This window comes from Lampris incognitus, chromosome 7 (genome assembly GCF_029633865.1).
Source record: "Lampris incognitus isolate fLamInc1 chromosome 7, fLamInc1.hap2, whole genome shotgun sequence".
Taxonomy (NCBI): Eukaryota; Metazoa; Chordata; class Actinopteri; order Lampriformes; family Lampridae; genus Lampris; species Lampris incognitus.
Window position 1 is genome coordinate 6,064,183 of NC_079217.1, and position 19,540 is coordinate 6,083,722.

At 43.3% G+C, this 19,540-nt stretch overlaps 2 protein-coding genes across 4 annotated transcripts in view; both read left to right on the plus strand.

Annotated features, from left to right (window-relative positions):
* The first annotated feature begins 188 nt into the window (after window positions 1-188).
* Window positions 189-4,571, plus strand: serpinf2b (serpin peptidase inhibitor, clade F (alpha-2 antiplasmin, pigment epithelium derived factor), member 2b). 3 transcript variants are annotated; one of them, XM_056283498.1, is made up of 11 exons: window positions 189-739; window positions 838-870; window positions 1,271-1,373; window positions 1,554-1,622; window positions 1,742-1,816; window positions 1,986-2,271; window positions 2,416-2,559; window positions 2,823-3,011; window positions 3,232-3,374; window positions 3,544-3,748; window positions 3,890-4,571. In XM_056283498.1, exons 4-11 carry the CDS (start codon window positions 1,569-1,571, stop codon window positions 4,240-4,242), a joined length of 1,449 nt encoding a protein of 482 aa, XP_056139473.1. In that variant the 5' UTR covers window positions 189-739; window positions 838-870; window positions 1,271-1,373; window positions 1,554-1,568; the 3' UTR covers window positions 4,243-4,571. The 3 variants fall into 3 exon arrangements, with proteins under 3 accessions (XP_056139473.1, XP_056139475.1, XP_056139474.1); XM_056283500.1 differs by lacking the exons at window positions 189-739; window positions 838-870 and adding an exon at window positions 935-949; XM_056283499.1 differs by lacking the exons at window positions 189-739; window positions 838-870 and adding an exon at window positions 1,125-1,142.
* Window positions 4,572-9,511: 4,940 nt separating this feature from the next.
* The window catches only part of rpa1 (replication protein A1), a 55,930-nt gene continuing 45,901 nt past the window's right edge, over window positions 9,512-19,540 (plus strand). The window contains exons 1-6 of the mRNA XM_056283538.1: window positions 9,512-9,616; window positions 9,918-9,965; window positions 16,139-16,217; window positions 18,060-18,168; window positions 18,741-18,829; window positions 19,041-19,112. Of these exons, the coding sequence (XP_056139513.1) occupies window positions 9,587-9,616; window positions 9,918-9,965; window positions 16,139-16,217; window positions 18,060-18,168; window positions 18,741-18,829; window positions 19,041-19,112 (427 nt within the window). The 5' untranslated portion in view covers window positions 9,512-9,586. The remainder of the gene's footprint in view (window positions 9,617-9,917; window positions 9,966-16,138; window positions 16,218-18,059; window positions 18,169-18,740; window positions 18,830-19,040; window positions 19,113-19,540) is intronic.

Sequence of the window (19,540 nt, forward strand, 5' to 3'; positions counted from 1 at the left end):
AATCAGCTGTGATTGATCCACTATCTTTTGGAGCAATTCGATGACCAAAGAAATACATGCAAACCCTTATTTATTCTTAGGGGGTAATAAAATAATACTGCCACGCCATCGGTTGTGTGTGAATCAGCTAAATGTACCCCCGTCTATCATAACGCCCCCCCCCCTCCCCTCCAGATGTGGACTAAGGACCAGTCCATAGAGCTCTAATTGGACAAAGTCCCCTCTTGTGTTTGCAGAGAGGTCTCTGTAAGCCGCCGTCATGTGATCTAGAAGATACCGCCGTTAACGGCTTCTGACGAGTTGAGAAATGTTGCCGTTGTCTCGGCGGTGATTGTCAGAGTTTTACTTCATTTATTCGTTTCTTTCGCTCACGTAATTAGCGTGACCCCGGCCTTGGTTCCCGCTCAGAGAGAGCGAGAGCGGGCGAAGCGGAGGTGGTGTCAGACGCACAGTTCGTCCAGTGCCGCCTGGCGTGTTTCTGGGAAATGTTTTCTGTGATTGAATCACCGTCAGCTTGCAGGCTCAGCGCTTCATGTTTGCTTGCCCGCTGCCGACTTAGATTGACTTAACTTTTGAAATCGTGCTGTCATCATGTTGCCTCACAAGCACGCCGCTTGCCAAATTACAGACGGCCCCATTGTGATGCTGGACCGCCACCTACGAGGACCCAGCGTTTGACCCTGTAATAGTCTCGGTAGATACGCTCACAACTAGTGACTTGTATGAGGCCCCAATCAATGTGAGTTGATATTTAACTGTTGGCTGAGCAAGTGCCCATCTTTTACTCTGGATTTCTGTCATTCAGTCACTGAGTGTCTTTTTTTTGTTGTTGGACAGGATAGCGGCTGTTTCGTCCAAATTGAGCTCAAGGTAAGACGAAACGCTTTATACCACTTGTACTACATGGTCATTACTGGCCTCGTCTCAGGTCTGTGTGATACACTGAAAGGTAAAAAAAAAAAATCTGTGATGTTTTGATGTTCACGTATGTCGAGTTGGCGTGAGGAAATGCGGCGATTAATATTTCCGACACCGAGAAATCGGAACGCACACCGCACGTTCTCCTCCCCGTCTTTCTGCTGAAAAGGATTTTGGTGAAGGACTTATTATTTTTGGCTGACGCCTCACATTTATATTCCAAGGTGATTTGCTGCCAGGGCCAGGTCTTTGTCCTGATATATGGCAGCTGATGAAGAAATACTGGAAAGTTTTTTTTTTTAATATATTTTGTAGTTTCCCCAGGTAATCCTGCATCCTCCTCTCTTTTCAGGTTTACTGCCAGATGATTTGGATGCCTTTCAAAAAGGGAGAAACAAAGTAAAGTCATAAGAGACCTGTAGGCAACATTAAAAAAAAGAAAAGAAACTTCACAGGTGAGGGTGTGTTTTATGTTTTTACGTCATATGGGAATATTCATGGGCCCTGAGAATATAATTTGGTCTCTGGGACGATGGTTTCACGAGGACAATTTTAGAGGATTTTGTGCGAAAGCGGCTCCGGCTGTGAGCGTGGTGAGAAGTGGGTGCACGCTGAGCTTCGCTCCTCTGTTCCAGGCACGTCGTGAAGACATGGACCTTCGCCTGGCACTCCTGCTCCTATGTCTCTGTAGAGGAGGAATCACTGTAAAAGCCCTTGAAATATTCACACACTACCACCACTGCTATTCTGAATCACGATCGTTTGGGCTGAAGCGTGAAGAGAAAATAACAGCTGGTGTGCTGCGTTTGGTCTTTTTCAACAGAACGTTGAGGAGACGGACGAAGAGGCAGTTCCCTCGGTGCCCCTCATTCCATTGGTGCCCAGCCTCCCTGCAAAGGTTAGAGTCCTTTCTGAGCATTTCCAGCGCATTTCCCCTTGGTTGTTTTGTGAAAGTGTTCACCTGATCAATCGAATTCACAGATAACATAATGAGGATGAGGAGGCAAAACTCTTTTTTTTTTCTTTTCTTTTTTTTGGTCAGTGTTTTCTCGTATCTTTGCTTTCAGAACGTAGAAAATGCAATAACGTCACAGTCGGCAAACATAAATGCCATACAAAATGCAACAGTCGCGCCAGCTGTGGCTAGTAAGCCAGATGGCAACTTGTCAGAGGAAGATGAAGATGAGGAATGTGTATCTTTGGGCAGAAACCCACAGTCCAGGGAGGCCATAGTCGATGCCATGCAAAGACTGGGCATACAGCTACTGCAGATGCTGCCGACAACACCGGAAGAGCCCAACGTGATCATATCTCCTCTCAGCATATCATTAGCTCTCTCCCAACTGGCTCTGGGTAGGAGACTACTGCATCCTCCACCTGATTACAAACTGTATTTTGACTAATTTCCTCCTGCGCACACACATAGTCTGATTATTCTTAAGTTTGGCATGTTTCCGTTCAAAGATGATCTATGCGTTGCATCTCTCTTCACCTCAGGCGCGGTAAATGAAACGCAAGAACTTCTGATGCAGCATCTCCATGGAAACGCTCTGCCTTGCTACCATGACTCCCTGCATAACATCTTAATGCAGCTCCATAACAGTGACCTTCAAATTGCCACGCGCATCTTCCTGAGCCAAGGTTATTGCATGGACATGAGCAGGGGGTTTAGATCCGGGGAGTGCATTTAAAATTAAAAATCAACCGAGGTGTCTGAACCTGTTCTGCCAGCGAGGAGCACACAGGAGCTTTTCCTGTTCACAGAAACCTGCTTTCTTACCGTTGGAGCGGGGCTAGTTCCTCTCACTGTAATGTTGCTCGATGAGCGACCGGGTGAGTGGGGAAAATGCCGCTCTAGAAAGCTTTAAGTAAGAAAACTATCGAGTCTTCGATGTGTGTTTCAGGGTTCGAGGCAAAGCAACAGTTCGTCCATCAGTCCCAGCAGCTGTACGACTCGGAGACGGTGGCCTTGGAAGGGCTGGAGCAGATAAACAAGTGGGTAGAGAAGGCAACGAATGGAAAAATTACAAAATTTTTCTCTTCTCTACCGCCCAATTTGCTCCTGATGCTCATTAATGCCATCCACTTCAAAGGTAAGTTAGCTAGCTGAAATATTGATATTACCAATATTAGCATTAGCGTGTTTTCAAGTGCTGCATAGTCGGCTACCTTTGCTGGAAAATAAACCAAGTCTTCAGTGTGTAGTTCTGTTTAGCTCATTTCCTAGTATAATAGCATGGCTTGGAGTTGGTGTTGATAGCTGACTATAAAGGGGCAGTGGGCTGAGCCTCACTGACGTACCTGTCCCAACAGGAGAATGGAAGGCTCGCTTTGACCCACGGTTCACCTCGAAAGGTGCTTTCAACATTGACGATAAACACCTTGTTGATGTTGAAATGATGGAAGGTGCCAATCATCCTTTGAGCACGTTCATAGATTCTGAACTTGAAGCTCAGGTAAAAACCACGACACACCCCCCCCTCCCTTTTTTTCTTTTTGTGGTAACTTTATCTTTGCCCGGAAGCTAGGTACACCCTCTCCTAAACGTTCCTGTTCTGTTTTGTTTTTTTCTTCTCTATCGCTTATCGAGAAAATGTTTTGACATTGTTCGTTTCGCCCGTGCAGGTGGCTCGGTTCTCATTCCAGAAATTAATGAGCTTGTTGGTGGTCGTACCGATGTCCGACCAGGTGAATGTGTCAACACTAATCCCCAAGTTAAATGTCTCAGACCTATATGAACGCCTGCCTAAGGAAAGGGCTGTGCAAGTCAAAGTCCCCAAATTCAAACTGGAGAATTCTCGTGAACTGAAGGATATTCTTACCAACTTAGGTAAGACCTATGCAGATGGTCGATTTGGAATATTCAAAGTACCGTGATAAGATTGACGGGAAACTTGACCAACCAAATTATGCCGTTGTCCCACCAACCCAAGATTCTCTCACTTCAGCTCATCTTTCTATCCCTTGACAGGTCTGGGAGAGATGTTTTCCAAGCCGAACCTGGCTAACATAGCAGATGGTCCCCTGCTGGTGTCCAAGATCATGCACAAGGTCTGCATGGAGATACATGAGGAGGGCGCGGAGGCTGCAGCAGCAACCTCTGTGGTCATCTCAAGGGCGTCCAACCCCATTTTTTCACTCAACAGGCCTTTCTTCCTCGCCCTAATAGATGATACAACCCAGGTCCCAATCTTAATGGGTGTCATCACCAACCCCAATCCTGGAGCTCCTGTCTTGGAGGGGGGAGAAGCTGGAAGCAAAGACAAAATGGGATTCCTCAGTGACAAGAACGATCTACGCCCTTACAGTGTCCCACCAAAGTAGCAACTTTTATCCGCAAGTCTGTTGGAAGGAAACCCAGATGAGGAGGAAGAAAACTTTTGTGATTTTTCCGATTTGACTGAAAGTATACAGTTAGCTGGATTGAAATATATGTCAAAACAGATGCAACGTCTGTTCCCTGTTTCATTTTCAAATTAACACAATTTGGAGCCCTCTAGAAATTTGCTCATGATTGGTGAAACACACCAAATTCAAGTAGGCCTAACTCTTGGGCAAATGACTTTTTCTTTTGCATTTAAATGTAAGGGGTTGATCTTCAAGTATTGTAAAATATTGTGATATATTTTTACTGCATTAAAATGGTGAATCAACGTTTGACTTTGACTCATTTGCCAGCATTGCAAAATTGTAGATTTTCAACATAAGAGAGCCAAATCAAATAAAGGATGGGACAACAGGCCATCGTTTCAAAGAAATCCTTTCAAATGTTATGTTGTGGAAGGCGGGCGGCACGGTGGCGCAGCGGTTAACGCGGTCACCACACAGTAAAAAGGTCCTGGGTTCAATTCCCGGGGTAGTCCAAAGTTGGGGTCGTCCCGGGTCGTCCTCTGTGTGGAGTTTGCATGTTCTCCCCGTGTCTGCGTGGGTTTCCTCCGGCTGCTCTGGTTTCCTCCCACAGTCCAAAGACATGTAGGTCAGGTGAATCGGTCGTACTAAATTGTCCCTAGGTGTGAATGTGTGTGTGTGTGTGTGTGTGTGTGGGCCCTGTGTAATGGCCTGGCGGCCTGTCCAGGGTGTCTCCCTGCCTGCTGCCCAATGACAGCTGGGATAGGCTCCAGCATCCCCGCGACCCTGAGAGCAGGATAAGTGGTTCGGATAATGGATGGATGGATTTTGTGGGAAGCCTTTTGAATTTACTTTTGTTTTCTGTTATTTCTTAGCTATTCATAGCATGTGTTCCTCACAACTTGAAACTGGGTATCCAGTCTAAGGACACGACGTTATAGGGTGTTAATGAATATGTGCAGACAGTAAAGGGAATTTGGTAACAGTTCTATTTGCCAACAGGAAAATGCTATTAAATCTTGGATGTGGCAGGACAACCATGGCTGGGAGGCTTTATTCTTTATGACACTTCCTGCGAGGCAGCGAGTTCTGGGGGATGAAAGCGTGTTTCTCAAGTCTAAACCAAAAACTTTTTGTTATTTCCCTGCAGAAAAGGCAGCCCCGTGACCTATTTTCATTTCATGTCACTGTTCAACAACAAAGTGGAACTTTTAACATTAATTTGAAGTGAATAAAAAAAGTGCATGCCAGTGTACCACTTATTTCAAAAATCTGAAACCTCTTGGAAGTGCCTGTTTCTCGTCAACATATTAAACATTGCCAACACGTTTCGTTAAAAAAAAAAAGGGGGGGGGGACGGTGTGGACTGTCAAATCGTCCGGAGCAGTTAACTCTTTTGGGACATCATTTTAGTAGTAGATCATAATTTAACCACAATCCACTCCCGTATTTTCACAATGTGTGTCTGGTGTGTGGTGTGTGTCTGCGTGTGAGTCTATAAACGGCCAAACTAAAGCACTTGGGGCCTTGATTCTTTTTGGAGGTTATTGGGGATGATCAGGGGCACCTATAAAAAATAGCAGAAAATTAAATGAAAATTATGCATAAATATGCAAAATATGCATTTTTCTAAAAATGGCTAAAAACCACCTTTCTCGGCATTTCAGATGATTCTGAGCATCTTTGATTTTTTCACCTATATAGAAAAAAATTTCTGGGACTTAGAAATGTTTTGGCATTATGCAAAATATATGCATTTTTGCAAAAATGCACTTATGATCCTAATTTTTTTGGGAGGTGGTAGGTGTTGTTCCAGAGAGGACCAGAAAAATAGCAGAAAATTAAAATTATGCATAATTATGCAAAATATGCATTTTCTAAAAATGGCTAAAAACCACCTTTCTCGGCATTGCAGATGATTCTGAGCATCTTTGATTTTTTCACCTATATAAAACAAATTCCTGGCACTCAAATGTTTTGGCATTATGCAAAAAATATGCATTTTTGCAAAAATGCACTTATCCTCATTTTCTTTGGAGGTGGTAGGTATTGTTCCAGAGAGGACCAGAAAAATGGCAGAAAATTAAAAGTATGCATAATTATGCAAAATATGCATTTTCTAAAAATGGCAAAAAACCACTTTTCTCGGCATTTCAGATGATTCTGAGCATCTTTGATTTTTTCACCTATATAAAAAAAATGTCTGGGACTTACAAATGTTTTGGCGTTATGCAAAATATATGCATTTTTGCAAAAATGCACTTATGATCCTCATTTTTTTTGGAGGTGGTAGGTATTGTTCCAGAGAGGACCAGAAAAATAGCAGAAAATTAAAAGAATGCATAATTACGCATAATTATGCAAAACATGCATTTTCTAAAAATGGCTAAAAACCACCTTTCTCGGCATTTCAGATGATTCTGAGCATTTGGGGGGAGGGAGTTGGAGTGGGGGGGGCGGTCAGCTGGCAGGATGAAGAGGAGGGAGCTTTAGACGGGGGAGGGGCTAACCAAACCGCTACATTGTAGCGGGGTTCGTCTAGCGTTAAATTATATAACGCTTTCTGCATTGTAAGCGTATTTCCCCTCCAGTTGTTGCACATGCGCTGTCGTGTAGCGCGGCTGTGTCCGAGAGTTGCCAGATATCGCGAGAGTTGCACGGTGATCCTGGCCAAAACAGCGACGGAGCGAACGGGTTTGTTCTGCGCCGTAGAAGCTTTATCCTTAAGTCGTATTAAGATGGATGTTAGATGATCGAGTGTTTAACTCCATGATTGTTCTATGGGGAGATGATTGAAGCGCACCAACAACAACCAAACAAATAAATAAATACGTGACAACGGGCGGGGTCCAATCACTTAGATGAATAGGATAAGAAGACGAAGAAGCCGAAGGAGAGCAAAAAGACGAAGAAGACGAAGCAGCAGAAGAAGAAAGGAGACGAACAAGAATTTTCAAGTACAGAGCTCAGCTGTCAGTCAATCAGCAGGGGTATTTTTGTCTGTTTAAAGTTGAAAATTCACAACAGTTCAAGTGTTTTTTTTTATCAAATTCTGGGTAAAAAAACCCACACAAACTTCTGCTGATGTCAGGTGTGTTGTCAGAGATTTTGTTGAAGTTTGTTCAAACATTTTGCGAAATAGAAAATGTGCATACAGGAGGGTTCCAGCACTTTTGCTGCTTGGACATCTAATAATGATAATGATAATAATAATAGATTGTATATATTATCTAATTTCTTCTACAGCCTAGCTAGAAAGATGACAGAGAACCAGTAATAATAAAAAAAACTTTTTCATTCTCTTAGTGTACTAAAGTGATCCAGTCTTTTTGTCTGTTCTTTTTCCCCAGCCCATTTTTTTACACTTTTATACTCAAGATTGATTATACCTTTTTTTTATACTTGGTGTACAACAGACTTATTCCCATGCTTCTCCGAAAGCGGGTCCATCAATCAACCCAGCTGTTTATGTAGAACATTGCATGTTTCAAATGCAATATGCTCTACATTGAGTGAATTATATAGATAAAAAGAGGGAACATAGACGGACTAAGTCAAGATAGAATTAATATTAATATAAAAAAACTGTGCCCTGAAATACTAAAATTGAGTGAAGAAGATCTAGAAGGGAAATAAAGGATAATGACATTGATCAAAATAAGATTAAGAACAGAGCCCGTAATTGATCGACAGCAGATAATGAGCTGATAAATAAAAGAAGGGCTCGCCCTGCAGATGAAAGATGCCTTGGTGCATGCTCAATAATCCAAGTAAGGAAATCCCAGAAAGGTGAATTAGTCCACCTGGACACAACGTCTATTGAGAGAAATGTTTCATCACTCATCTAAGTGACTTCTCCCAACTGACTGCAGGTATCCCCGTCCTTATAGACCAGCACATCTATGTTAAGGGGACCCACCATCCCTGAACTGGGGGGGGGGGGGTTAAGTGTACATCTGTCGCCATTTCCAGGTGCAAACCTACATGGCAAATAAACATGATTCTGATTCTTACAATGATGTGATTGCAAATATTCCCCCATCCTCTGTGAATAGTACACGTGGCCATTGTAACTCTAGTTAATGGTGACGGCAACCTGCATATGAAACCAATCGTTGGTTTCGGTCGTTATGCCACTGTAGGGTGGGGACACCTGCAGTCGTTTGAGACTGCAGAGGTCACGTGGATGAGTGATGAAACGTTTCTCTCAGTGAACGCTGTGTCGAGAGATGAACTAATTCAACTTTTAGTTCCAAGTTTCAGTGAATTAGGGCTACATGTGGGAAAAAATATTTTTTGAGATTAATCGCCGTGTAGTTTTTGGTCTGCGTTTATTCATCTAAGAATACTGACCTCTCAGATATCTAAAATTATTCTCAAAACTCAAACAAATCGGCTCGGCGCGTAACTGTAGTCCGCTGACTTCCGGTTGCTACTGCAGCGGTCATACCAGTTTCCTGTTGGCGCGTGCTGTTGGCAATGGCGTATTTTTCGCGACGCCTGCAGAATTGACCGTGGGTAAGCGTCAACGACATGCGCAGAAGCGTCGGCAACCTTTCGCCTGCACCAACCAGCAAAGGGACGCTGTTGTGGACGTAACTTGATACGTTCAAGTTGAACCTTTTCACCCGTTTGCTGGTGGGTGCAGGCGAAAGGTTGTCGACACTTCTGCGCATGTCGTTGACATTTATCCATGCTGCGTCTTGCAGGCGTCGCGAAAAACATGCCGTTGTCAAAAGCACGCGCCAACAGGTGTAACCGATTATTTCCTTGCCCGGTGCGGGATTCGATATGGCGAGTACCGCACCACTAGGTGGCGTCGCTAACCGCTCGGCTAAAGGGTCTTATTGGTAGTTGATAGTGGTATGACCGCTGTAGTAGAAACCCGAAGTCAGCGGACTAGTTATGCACAGAGTCGATCGTCCACACGTGGCTTTTATACTTTAGGCTTCCAAGGGGGAATTCCCCCCCTCTCCCCGTTTTTATTTAGTTTTTGGGGCGCCAAATTCATCGCCCCAAAATGAATCCCGCGTAACAAGCGGACGCGGCAGCTGCCTTACGTCACTTCCCGAATAAGGCGCCGGTCTCAGGTCGGCCTACAACGCTTTCGGGGGCTTAACGGCCTCTGCCGCCGATCTCAGATCTGCGAGCGGAAGCGGAAGCGGAAGCGAGCGGCGTTACGAACGTTGGCGGGTTCCCGGTGAGCGCTTGGCGCCACAGAAACCATTCCGCGAGTGAGCGCTGACGGTGGAGACGCGTCCCGCTGGTGTGTGATATCCGAACTTTATTCTCTTCCAACTCGGCAAAACTCGGCCCAGACATGATCAACCTGACGGAAGGCGCCATAGAGGTAAGAGTCGGCACGGTTGGCGGCGTTAACGCGTCCCGCGGTTTCTTGTTAGTCCCGAAAAAAAACAACAAAAACCGTTAATGGAGAGAATTAAGCTTGGCAAGCTAGTGGCGCCACAAGCTAGTGGCTAATTAGCTTGTTTGTGTCCCCATGTTAATTACTGAGGGAGTGGTTAAAAAAAATCAATTAAACCTGCCTTTGTCTCTGTTGACATGTCCATTACAGCGGCTATTGGGATTCGACTCCCCCCCCCCCCCCGACAAATGTCTAAGTGAACCTGACTTGTTTTTCCCGTCCACAGGTTTTGGCGAAGGGCAGCGACATGAAAGAAGCGGTGCTTCAGCTGGTGGTGAGTAAGATTTTGTTGTCTTTCATGGGCAAACGCGGATCTTGTGCCCAAACCCCCCCTCCTCACCTCGGCCCCTGGTACAGCGGTTCAGGCCCTTGAGGCGAGCCAAAGAATAACAGAACAATAAACTGAGTTCCGTTTACTTCCGGGGCCAGTTTCACAGAATCATGTGTGTTTTGACTGCTCGCTTGTGTTAAGCCAGTTGGGCACACATTAGCCTAATGCAAAGTCAAGTTATTGTCTCTTACAGGGAAATTAGTTTGCAGCCAGTGTATGTACACAAAACAAAAACATACAAACGCCAAGGCAGAATTGACACATCACTGATGGACAGCAAAAAAAAAACACAACCCAACAGGACATAGTGGGCAAGGAGTTCAAATCTACAGACCACGGAAACAAGCGAACAACACATGAATACCACCCACCATTTAACAATTGAATGGCAGTGGGGACAAAGGAAGCCCTGTATCTCGTCGTCCTGATGCAGGGCATCCTCAACCGACGACCTGAGGGGTAGCGGCTCAGACTCTGGCCGAAGGGGCTGACCTTGCCACTCCAGAAGGGAAGTAGGCTTTCAAGTTGGACTGTTTCAAAAAATTTAGAAGATTGACTAATTTTAAGCCAAAACAATTAAACACCTTACCACACGATCCACAAAGGGCCGGTGTTGGTCTTTGTTGCAACCAAGCAGTTATGTACCTGATTCTATTAGTCAACCAATAGTCTTGTTCCAACCAAGCAGTTACACACCTGATTATTAGTCAACCAGTAGTCTTGTTCCAACCAAGCAGTTACACACCTGATTATTAGTCAACCAGTAGTCTTGTTCCAACCAAGCAGTTACACACCTGATTATTAGTCAACCAGTAGTCTTGTTCCAACCAAGCGGTTACACACCTGATTATTAGTCAACCAGTAGTCTTGTTCCAACCAAGCAGTTACACACCTGATTATTAGTCAACCGGTAGTCTTGTTCCAACCAAGCAGTTACACACCTGATTATTAGTCAACCAGTAGTCTTGTTCCAACCAAGCAGTTACACACCTGATTATTAGTCAACCGGTAGTCTTGTTCCAACCAAGCAGTTACACACCTGATTATTAGTCAACCAATAGTCTTGTTCCAACCAAGCAGTTACACACCTGATTATTAGTCAACCAGTAGTCTTGTTCCAACCAAGCAGTTACACACCTGATTATTAGTCAACCAGTAGTCTTGTTCCAACCAAGCAGTTACACACCTGATTATATTAGTCAACCAATAGTCTTGTTCCAACCAAGCAGTTACACAGCTGGTTCTATTAGTCAACCAGTAGTCTTTGCTAAGGACCTTGATTTGTAGAGTCATGCGTGTAACTCCTTGGTTGAAACAAAGACCTGCACGCACGCTGGCCTTTTCTGGATCATGTTGCCCATCCCAAGGCTAACTCATGTTACTATGGTAAAAAACAGTGACACCTGCTGATCAGTGGCATCCGACAACAAAAAAGAGGAAAACGTGGCTGGTTTGCTAATGTTGTTATGGAGAAGGGAAAGAGTTTTTAGAGTAACCCACTGGAAATATACAGAAGTGAGGACATTGTCACTTGTTTTTGTTTGCTCAAGGAACCTATCCTGAGCCTGACTGAAGAATTAGCAGAGCTACTGAGCCCTGCCACAATATCCACCAAAAAAGAGGCGACTGCCCACCGTATGTCTTCAGCACCATTTCTGGGACTGGTTTCACAGATATTTTTAACTGGTCTGTAGTTATTAGTCAAGTCAGTTTTATTTGTATAGCCCAGTATCACAAATTAGAAATTTGCCTCACTGGGCTCAGCAGCAACACAACATCCTGTCCTTAGACCCTCGCATTGGATAAGGAACAACTCCCTAAAAAAAACAACCTTTAACAGGGAGAAAACTCAAGGAGAGCAACAGAAGAGGGAACTCTCTCCCAAGATGGACAGACGTGCAATGGATGTTGTGTTTACACAATTTACACAATACAACATTGAAAGAGGATAACAGAATTATAATGGAATTATAAAATTTATTAAGTATATGATGCACAGAATGCCAAGCAGTGTCCAGATGCCACCGGAACAGCCCAGGACCCAAGCCACGCGACCAGCATCACCATATAAAAAAAAAAGGAGGGGGGGGATTAGTCGCACATCTTAGTGAGAGAAGGATATAACATTGAAACGGGGGGGGGGGGGAATTACATGGATTTATAAGATATATAAAAGGAAAATGTGATGAGGGGTATGCCAAGCAGCGTCCAGCTGGTGACCACTGTCACCACGGAGACCTGGGAGGAGGACCGACCGCATGTGCACACAAGGGAGACTCACATGACACCATTCACACACACGGAAGAAGCGAAAGGAGAAGACGTCATTCAGAGAGAAAAAGAAAAAACATGAGCGAACAGTTTGCAGTAGTCATTAGTCATAATCAATTCAGTCATCAAGTCATTAAGCCAGTCTTAATTTTGCTCATAGATTAGTCTAATGCAATTTTGAGCGTTTCACAAAAATAAAGACTAATTTTAAGCCAAAAAAAATGGATCCCTCATCCCCAGGATAAGACCCATGTTACCATGGTAACAATCTTACACCTGCTAACCAGTGGCACCCAACAAGAAAAAGGAGGAAAACATGGCTCATAAGTTGTGATTTGCTAACAATGTTATGGAGAGAGCAATGAGAAGGGAAAGAGTACAGTAGTGCACTGCAATTATACAGCAGTGAGGACATTGTCAGTCGTGTTTGTCCACTTTCCCGTCCACCGTTTATCCCCAAAATGGAGGCATCTGCCCATCGTATATCTTCAGCACCATTTCTGTAGTGTCTTTAACCCTTTGCTGTGGTTCTCAGTGTTTCTCCCAGGTTTGAAATATACTTGTGGTGGTAGCCAGCGGAAAAGGCCGGTAATACCTGCCGGCGCAAAAATGGTCTACTACATTTGACAAACAACAACATACACTACCGTTCAAAAGTTTGGGATCACCCAAACAATTTTGTGTTTTCCATGAAAAGTCACACTTATTCACCACCATATGTTGTGAAATGAATAGAAAATAGAGTCAAGACATTGACAAGGTTAGAAATAATGATTTGTATTTGAAATAAGATTTTTTTTACATCAAACTTTGCTTTCGTCAAAGAATCCTCCATTTGCAGCAATTACAGCATTGCAGACCTTTGGCATTCTAGCTGTTAATTTGTTGAGGTAATCTGGAGAAATTGCACCCCACGCTTCCAGAAGCAGCTCCCACAAGTTGGATTGGTTGGATGGGCACTTCTTTGAGCAGATTGAGTTTCTGGAGCATCACATTTGTGGGGTCAATTAAACGCTCAAAATGGCCAGAAAAAGAGAACTTTCATCTGAAACTCGACAGTCTATTCTTGTTCTTAGAAATGAAGGCTATTCCATGCGAGAAATTGCTAAGAAATTGAAGATTTCCTACACCGGTGTGTACTACTCCCTTCAGAGGACAGCACAAACAGGCTCTAACCAGAGTAGAAAAAGAAGTGGGAGGCCGCGTTGCACAACTGAGCAAGAAGATAAGTACATTAGAGTCTCTAGTTTGAGAAACAGACGCCTCACAGGTCCCCAACTGGCATCTTCATTAAATAGTACCTGTTAGAGCCTGTTTGTGCTGTCCTCTGAAGGGAGTAGTACACACCGGTGTAGGAAATCTTCAATTTCTTAGCAATTTCTCGCATGGAATAGCCTTCATTTCTAAGAACAAGAATAGACTGTCGAGTTTCAGATGAAAGTTCTCTTTTTCTGGCCATTTTGAGCGTTTAATTGACCCCACAAATGTGATGCTCCAGAAACTCAATCTGCTCAAAGAAGTGCCCATCCAACCAATCCAACTTGTGGGAGCTGCTTCTGGAAGCGTGGGGTGCAATTTCTCCAGATTACCTCAACAAATTAACAGCTAGAATGCCAAAGGTCTGCAATGCTGTAATTGCTGCAAATGGAGGATTCTTTGACGAAAGCAAAGTTTGATGTAAAAAAAATCTTATTTCAAATACAAATCATTATTTCTAACCTTGTCAATGTCTTGACTCTATTTTCTATTCATTTCACAACATATGGTGGTGAATAAGTGTGACTTTTCATGGAAAACACGAAATTGTTTGGGTGATCCCAAACTTTTGAACGGTAGTGTATGTGTGACCTTTAACACAGTATTTTGATTTATTGAACATTTCTAGTAATTTCACATAATGTATTTCACAGTTCCAGCCCCCCAACCCTTTCTCTCCATCTACCCCCATGGGAAGAGTAAGACAAAGTAAAAAAACAAAACAAAAAAAACAAACACTCTTTAGTGTTGTGTACAAAGATGGCGCTGTTGATCAGCGCACTTAATCTTTCTAGGTTTTTCAAATAGCTCCCAACCCCTGTGCATAGGGGAACGCCTCTGGCGCTGGTCCATTTATCGATATTCACAGACATGCAGCCAGCCAGGTGCTCCCGTTTCAGTCTATTACTCAGGTCAGTTTTGACCTGAAAAACAGACTTTAAATTGACCATACAGAAATTAGATTCGAAATACATTTAGTGCTGAAAGATAAAATTCACTTGCTCTGCTGGGTAAATGCATGAAAAATGTGTAGTCTAACCTTAGCTAAAATTAGTCTGTGTCTCTCTACCTGCCATAGCCCGAAGAGAAAGCAAATCATAATTTTTCTTAGATTTAGCCAGGACAACTTGGCTGCATGTTGCACAATGGTCAAGTTGCATGTGCTGAATACACTCGAGTCTTGTAGCGACCAACGCAGTATAGTTGCCGCTTTTTCCCCAAAGAATTCGAAGCAACTACCAAAGTCACAGAACACTTGCACAATGAGGAGAAAATGAGTCGCTTTACCTGGTCCATGTTGGTAAAATGTCCACTATTTCCATGGACAGATCTCTCTCGGACAGACAGACAGACATCTCTCTCAGAGACGGACAGACCTCTCAGACAGACAGACTGACTCTCAGACAGACTGACTAACGCTCTTAGACAGACAGACTGGCCTCTTTTTCAGAGAGACTGACCTTTCTGTGACAGACTGACCTCCCTCTCAGACACAGACTGACCTCCCTCGCAGACAGATGGACAGACAGAACTGCCTCGCAGACAGAGACCCCTTCTCAGACGGACCTGACTGACAGACAGACAGATCTTTCAGAAAGACAGATCCTTCAGGCCTCTCAGACAGACTGACTGACAGATTTTGACATTAGAGACAGATCTCTCAAATAGAATGCCAAACCCATCCTCACTAAAGCCCCCCACTGTAGTCACTTTCGATCATTGATTTTACTGTAGTTAAGAGTGTCAACTTCTGGGGTTGTTCTTACTAATTCTTCAAATTTTTCTGTTATTTGTGTGTAATAAGTGACCACCAATCTTTTGACCGACTTAAGCATTTATGCGGATCATTTTTCCCTCAGCCTGTGTGGGTCATGTTTTATCGGTCATTAATCTCTCACTTTACTTTGGTTGGCTTACTGACCGACGTATAATATTTTGTTATCAAGCTTTTTGTGATTTAGTTTGTAAATTGGCTTCTTTATTTCATAACTGAAAGTCAGCTGATGGGGATTCTTTTTTGCATGTCCTCAGTGATTTTATCCATTTCATTCACAGATTTTACCTATTGTTGGCGGCACAGTGGCGCAGTGGTTAGCGCGGTCGCCTCACAGCAACAAGGTCCTGGGTTCGAGCCCTGGGGTAGTCCAACCTTAGGGGTCGTCCTGTGTGGAGTTTGCATGTTTTCCCCATGTCTGCATGGGTTTCTTCCGGGGGCTCCGGTTTCCTCCCACAGTCCAAAGACATGTAGGTCAGGTGAATCGGCCGTACTAAATTGTCCCTAGGTATGAATGTGTGTGTGTATGTCGGCCCGGTGCGATAGTCTGGCAGCCTGTCCAGGGTGTCTCCCCGCCTGCCGCTCAATGACTGCTGGGATAGGCTCCAGCATCCCCGCGACCCTGAGAGCAGGATAAGCAGTCTGCAAAATGGATGGATTTTACCTATTGTTTGTTAATCCTCCAAAACATTCAAACGTTGATTGAAATTAAGTCTTATTATAATGCTGAACGATACAACCACACCTTTTTTTAGGTCACAGTAATCGTCCTTCTGAATATATTGAATTGTTGGTATGGTGTATTTTCTTACAGTTCATTCGTAAGCTTGAGGGGGGAAATGGTCCAACCCGATTTCGACTGGTTATGAGTGATGGACTGCACACCCTGTCCTGTAAGTATTTTAGAATTTTTATTTCTGTTTATCAGACTTTTCTTTATTTTGTTAATGATGCGTTTTGCTTTGCCCAGATTTGTACTGCTGGCATCTGAGCAGTTTCATTGGTGTGACCCCTGTCACTTAAGGGAGCCTTGCTAGTTGTTTGAAATTCAAACTGGTTAGTAGCAACTAGGGGCGGGACGATACGGGATCGAATTCCGACTCGTAGTAGTAATACTGTAACGAATTCAGAAGGCAGCTGGAAATCCGCCGCAGCTGTGATGCGAACCCGGGTCTTCCACACCACGGGCGACTACGTTAAGCAGTCAACTAAAGGGTCCGACCCGTTAGCCAACGGGCTAGTGAGTCTACACATCTGTGATCGTTACAATGCTATTTTTCAAACAATTCAAAATCGCCACCGTCCAACGCCTGTAAATACTGCCTCGGTGGTAGTCGTGGTACGTCTGAAACGGCAGCTGCACCCAGACATGTTGGAAATAATACCTGGAAAACAAAACGGAAAACACATGTTGCTAATGTAACAAACGCAACAAGGCCTATAAAACGTGAAATTTTAAAAAAGAACCGAACGTTGTGAAGGAAATGACGCCAACAACACTCGTCATAAATAGTGACGTGACATGCACGATGACGCGCAGTAACTTTGGCCGCTCATGGTCGTTTTAGGTAGAGCTTATCGTAACTTTTTTTGTGCAATTGAGCTAAAACTAATTTTAATGCAAGTCTATGCAATTTTAGGAGCATTCAGGGAGCAGCAGGTCTGTGTCTTTTTTTTATTTTTATTTTTAGTTATTAAACTTTGAAAATCCAAAATGGTCAAAATGACCGCCTTGGTCATTCTAGTAGTTTTTAAAGTTTTGAAGTAAAACAATTGTGTTACACAGCAAGAAAAGATGGCACAACATGTTGTTAGAACTTTTGCACTTGCATTATGTTGGAATGCGTGCCTTGATAATGCCAAGATGTTGGGCCTAGTTCTTAAAATAAAGGAAAAATAGAGAACTGCCATGGTGTTTTGTGTCTTGCTTATCAAGGCGTCCACTATGTCGTCCATCCATTCCATCACTTATCCAAACCGCTTATCATGCTCTCAGGGTCGCCAAGGATTGCACATTTGGAAAAAATATTTCAAAAACCTAGTAAAAAATATGATTTATTTGTGATAGAGGCATTCCAACAATGCTTTGTGGAGACTTCTGGCAAATCCTTCCGGTGGTCAAGGGAGGCACTACACCTAATATTGTCATTGCTAGCCTGAAGGCCCGCAAAGTGGTTTTCCCTGAGGCGCTTGAGCACTGAGCGATTAATGCACACATTGGCAAAGAAGCTTGATGAATGGATTGAAAATTATGATATTTGATAACTTTCGTTAATAACATTTGTTTATTCGACATTCATTTATCACATGTATCATATCACAAATTATCCTATATTTCATCATCGACCATCGTAACGATCAGATCGTCTTGGTTGTTTTGGTGAGAACATTTTCCCCGGGCAACGCCGGGTACCTCTCCTACTCTTGATATAATTTTTATGTACAAATATGAACAATATATTCTAGCAAACAAAATGTTTGCTTTGGTTTTATGTGTTCCAGTGATTTTATCAAAAAGAATCAATGATTTGAATTTTATTTTCCATTTTGCTTTTTGTTTGCAGAGGTTTGAAGTTTGTTAAGTTGTCAGCAGGGTGGACAGTGCTAGGGGAGGTTGAAGACTAATAACTACGTGGCTGGAGGAGAAAATGTATTTCTGAGTGCCCGCCTTGATGAATTGGAGCTTAGCTCACATTACTCAACATCTCTTGTTATCTTTGTGCCCCCTTTTTCAGCCTTCATGCTTTCCACCCAGCTCAATTCCATGATTGAGGATAAGAAACTGGCCCCAAACTGTGTCTGTCATCTCAAGAGGCATGTGACCAATTTACTAAAGGATGGAAGGTATGCTGCATTTGTCTTCCCTTTCTTTCTAGACTGGCAAACAGTATATTCTGTCCCTGAAGTGAAAAGCCTCCTTAATACAGAATCTATGTTATTACCTCCAGTACTAGTTTAATCAATAGTGGCGAATGTACAGTAAGCACCTCTCCCATAGCTAATATCCAGAGAACTAAAGCTGCATTCAAGGCCATCAAGAGACCAAGCCTGGAGACTGTCGGAAGTCTTTGAAGTGGAAGCTAATTAGTGGATTTTTGAGTTTTTTGAGTTTCTAAGTTGCCCAGCGTAATTTCATACTGTTTAAGAGAATGTAGTCTCATATCATTGCAAAAGCAATCTGGGTGTTTACTTCAAGCATTGGGGGGGCTGTACATAATTGCATCTCATCCTTAGCATTTTTATTTTTCATTTGGTTGTTTTATTAGACTTAATTGTCAGTATAGAGCAGAAACACACAAAGCCTTTATGCAGTCTTATTGGCAACCCTTGCACATCGCTAAATGCACGTACCAGGAGGGAATACGTCACATGTAACCTCGTGTCTTTTTTGTTTTTTGTGGACATCAAAATGACAGACGGGTGGTGGTCATTCTGGACTTAGAGGTTGTCGTGTCTGCTGAAGACGTCAGTGGGGCGATTGGAAAGCCCACTCCCTACGTTGAAGGTGATGCCTCAACACACAGCAAATCTGTCTCACCATAACATCACACTATCAGATGCAGAATTATTTCATTTCTGCATAGTCTGAAGCATCTGCAGTATCAGTTTTCTTAAGCATTGCTCATTAGTTTTCCAGCGTTAGATAGACTTTCAGACCAGTATCGCCCTTTAGCTTGTGCAAAGTGCTCATTTACAATGTCAAAATTTCCTTGCAGGTCAGAGTAAAGGTCAACAATCAGCACCCAACCCTCAAGTCCGCCCCCTGCAGCCCCAGAATGGAAATGACGGTAACTCCAGTAAAAATAGAAAGGCTTATTGAAGATTTTCTGGATAAACGTTTTTGATATTGCCAGCAGCGCTTCAAATGTACAAGGCTTAGTTTATGCAAAAATAAAAGGATTATTCTGAAGATGACCACCAGATGGCAGTGTTTATGCATTGCTGACATTTTGGGTAACCCTAGATGAGCAGTGCATGCAAAACAAGTAATTTTCAGCTTTTGACTCTCTGTTGATAGTCGGTTGTTTAACTTAATTTCTTTGTAATAGCTGGCATAAAAATGCACTGAGTGTGCAAGTATTATGCTTTTTTAACCATATGGTCCTGTATTCCTTTGATTTATGCTATAAATTGCAGGTGTGCATGTCACTTATACCTAGCCTAATGCGGTTCAGTTGCTTGGAAGAGCGTGTGTAGTAATATGTTCAGATGCCAA

Excerpts from the sequence above, each read along its gene's own strand:
- serpinf2b (XM_056283498.1), top strand. The coding sequence starts at position 1,569 with ATGGACCTTCGCCTGGCACTCCTGCTCCTATGTCTCTGTAGAGGAGGA. Across the intron at positions 3,012-3,231 it reads TAATGCCATCCACTTCAAAG|GAGAATGGAAGGCTCGCTTT; the intron begins GTAAGTTAGCTA and ends CTGTCCCAACAG. Across the intron at positions 3,375-3,543 it reads ATTCTGAACTTGAAGCTCAG|GTGGCTCGGTTCTCATTCCA; the intron begins GTAAAAACCACG and ends TCGCCCGTGCAG.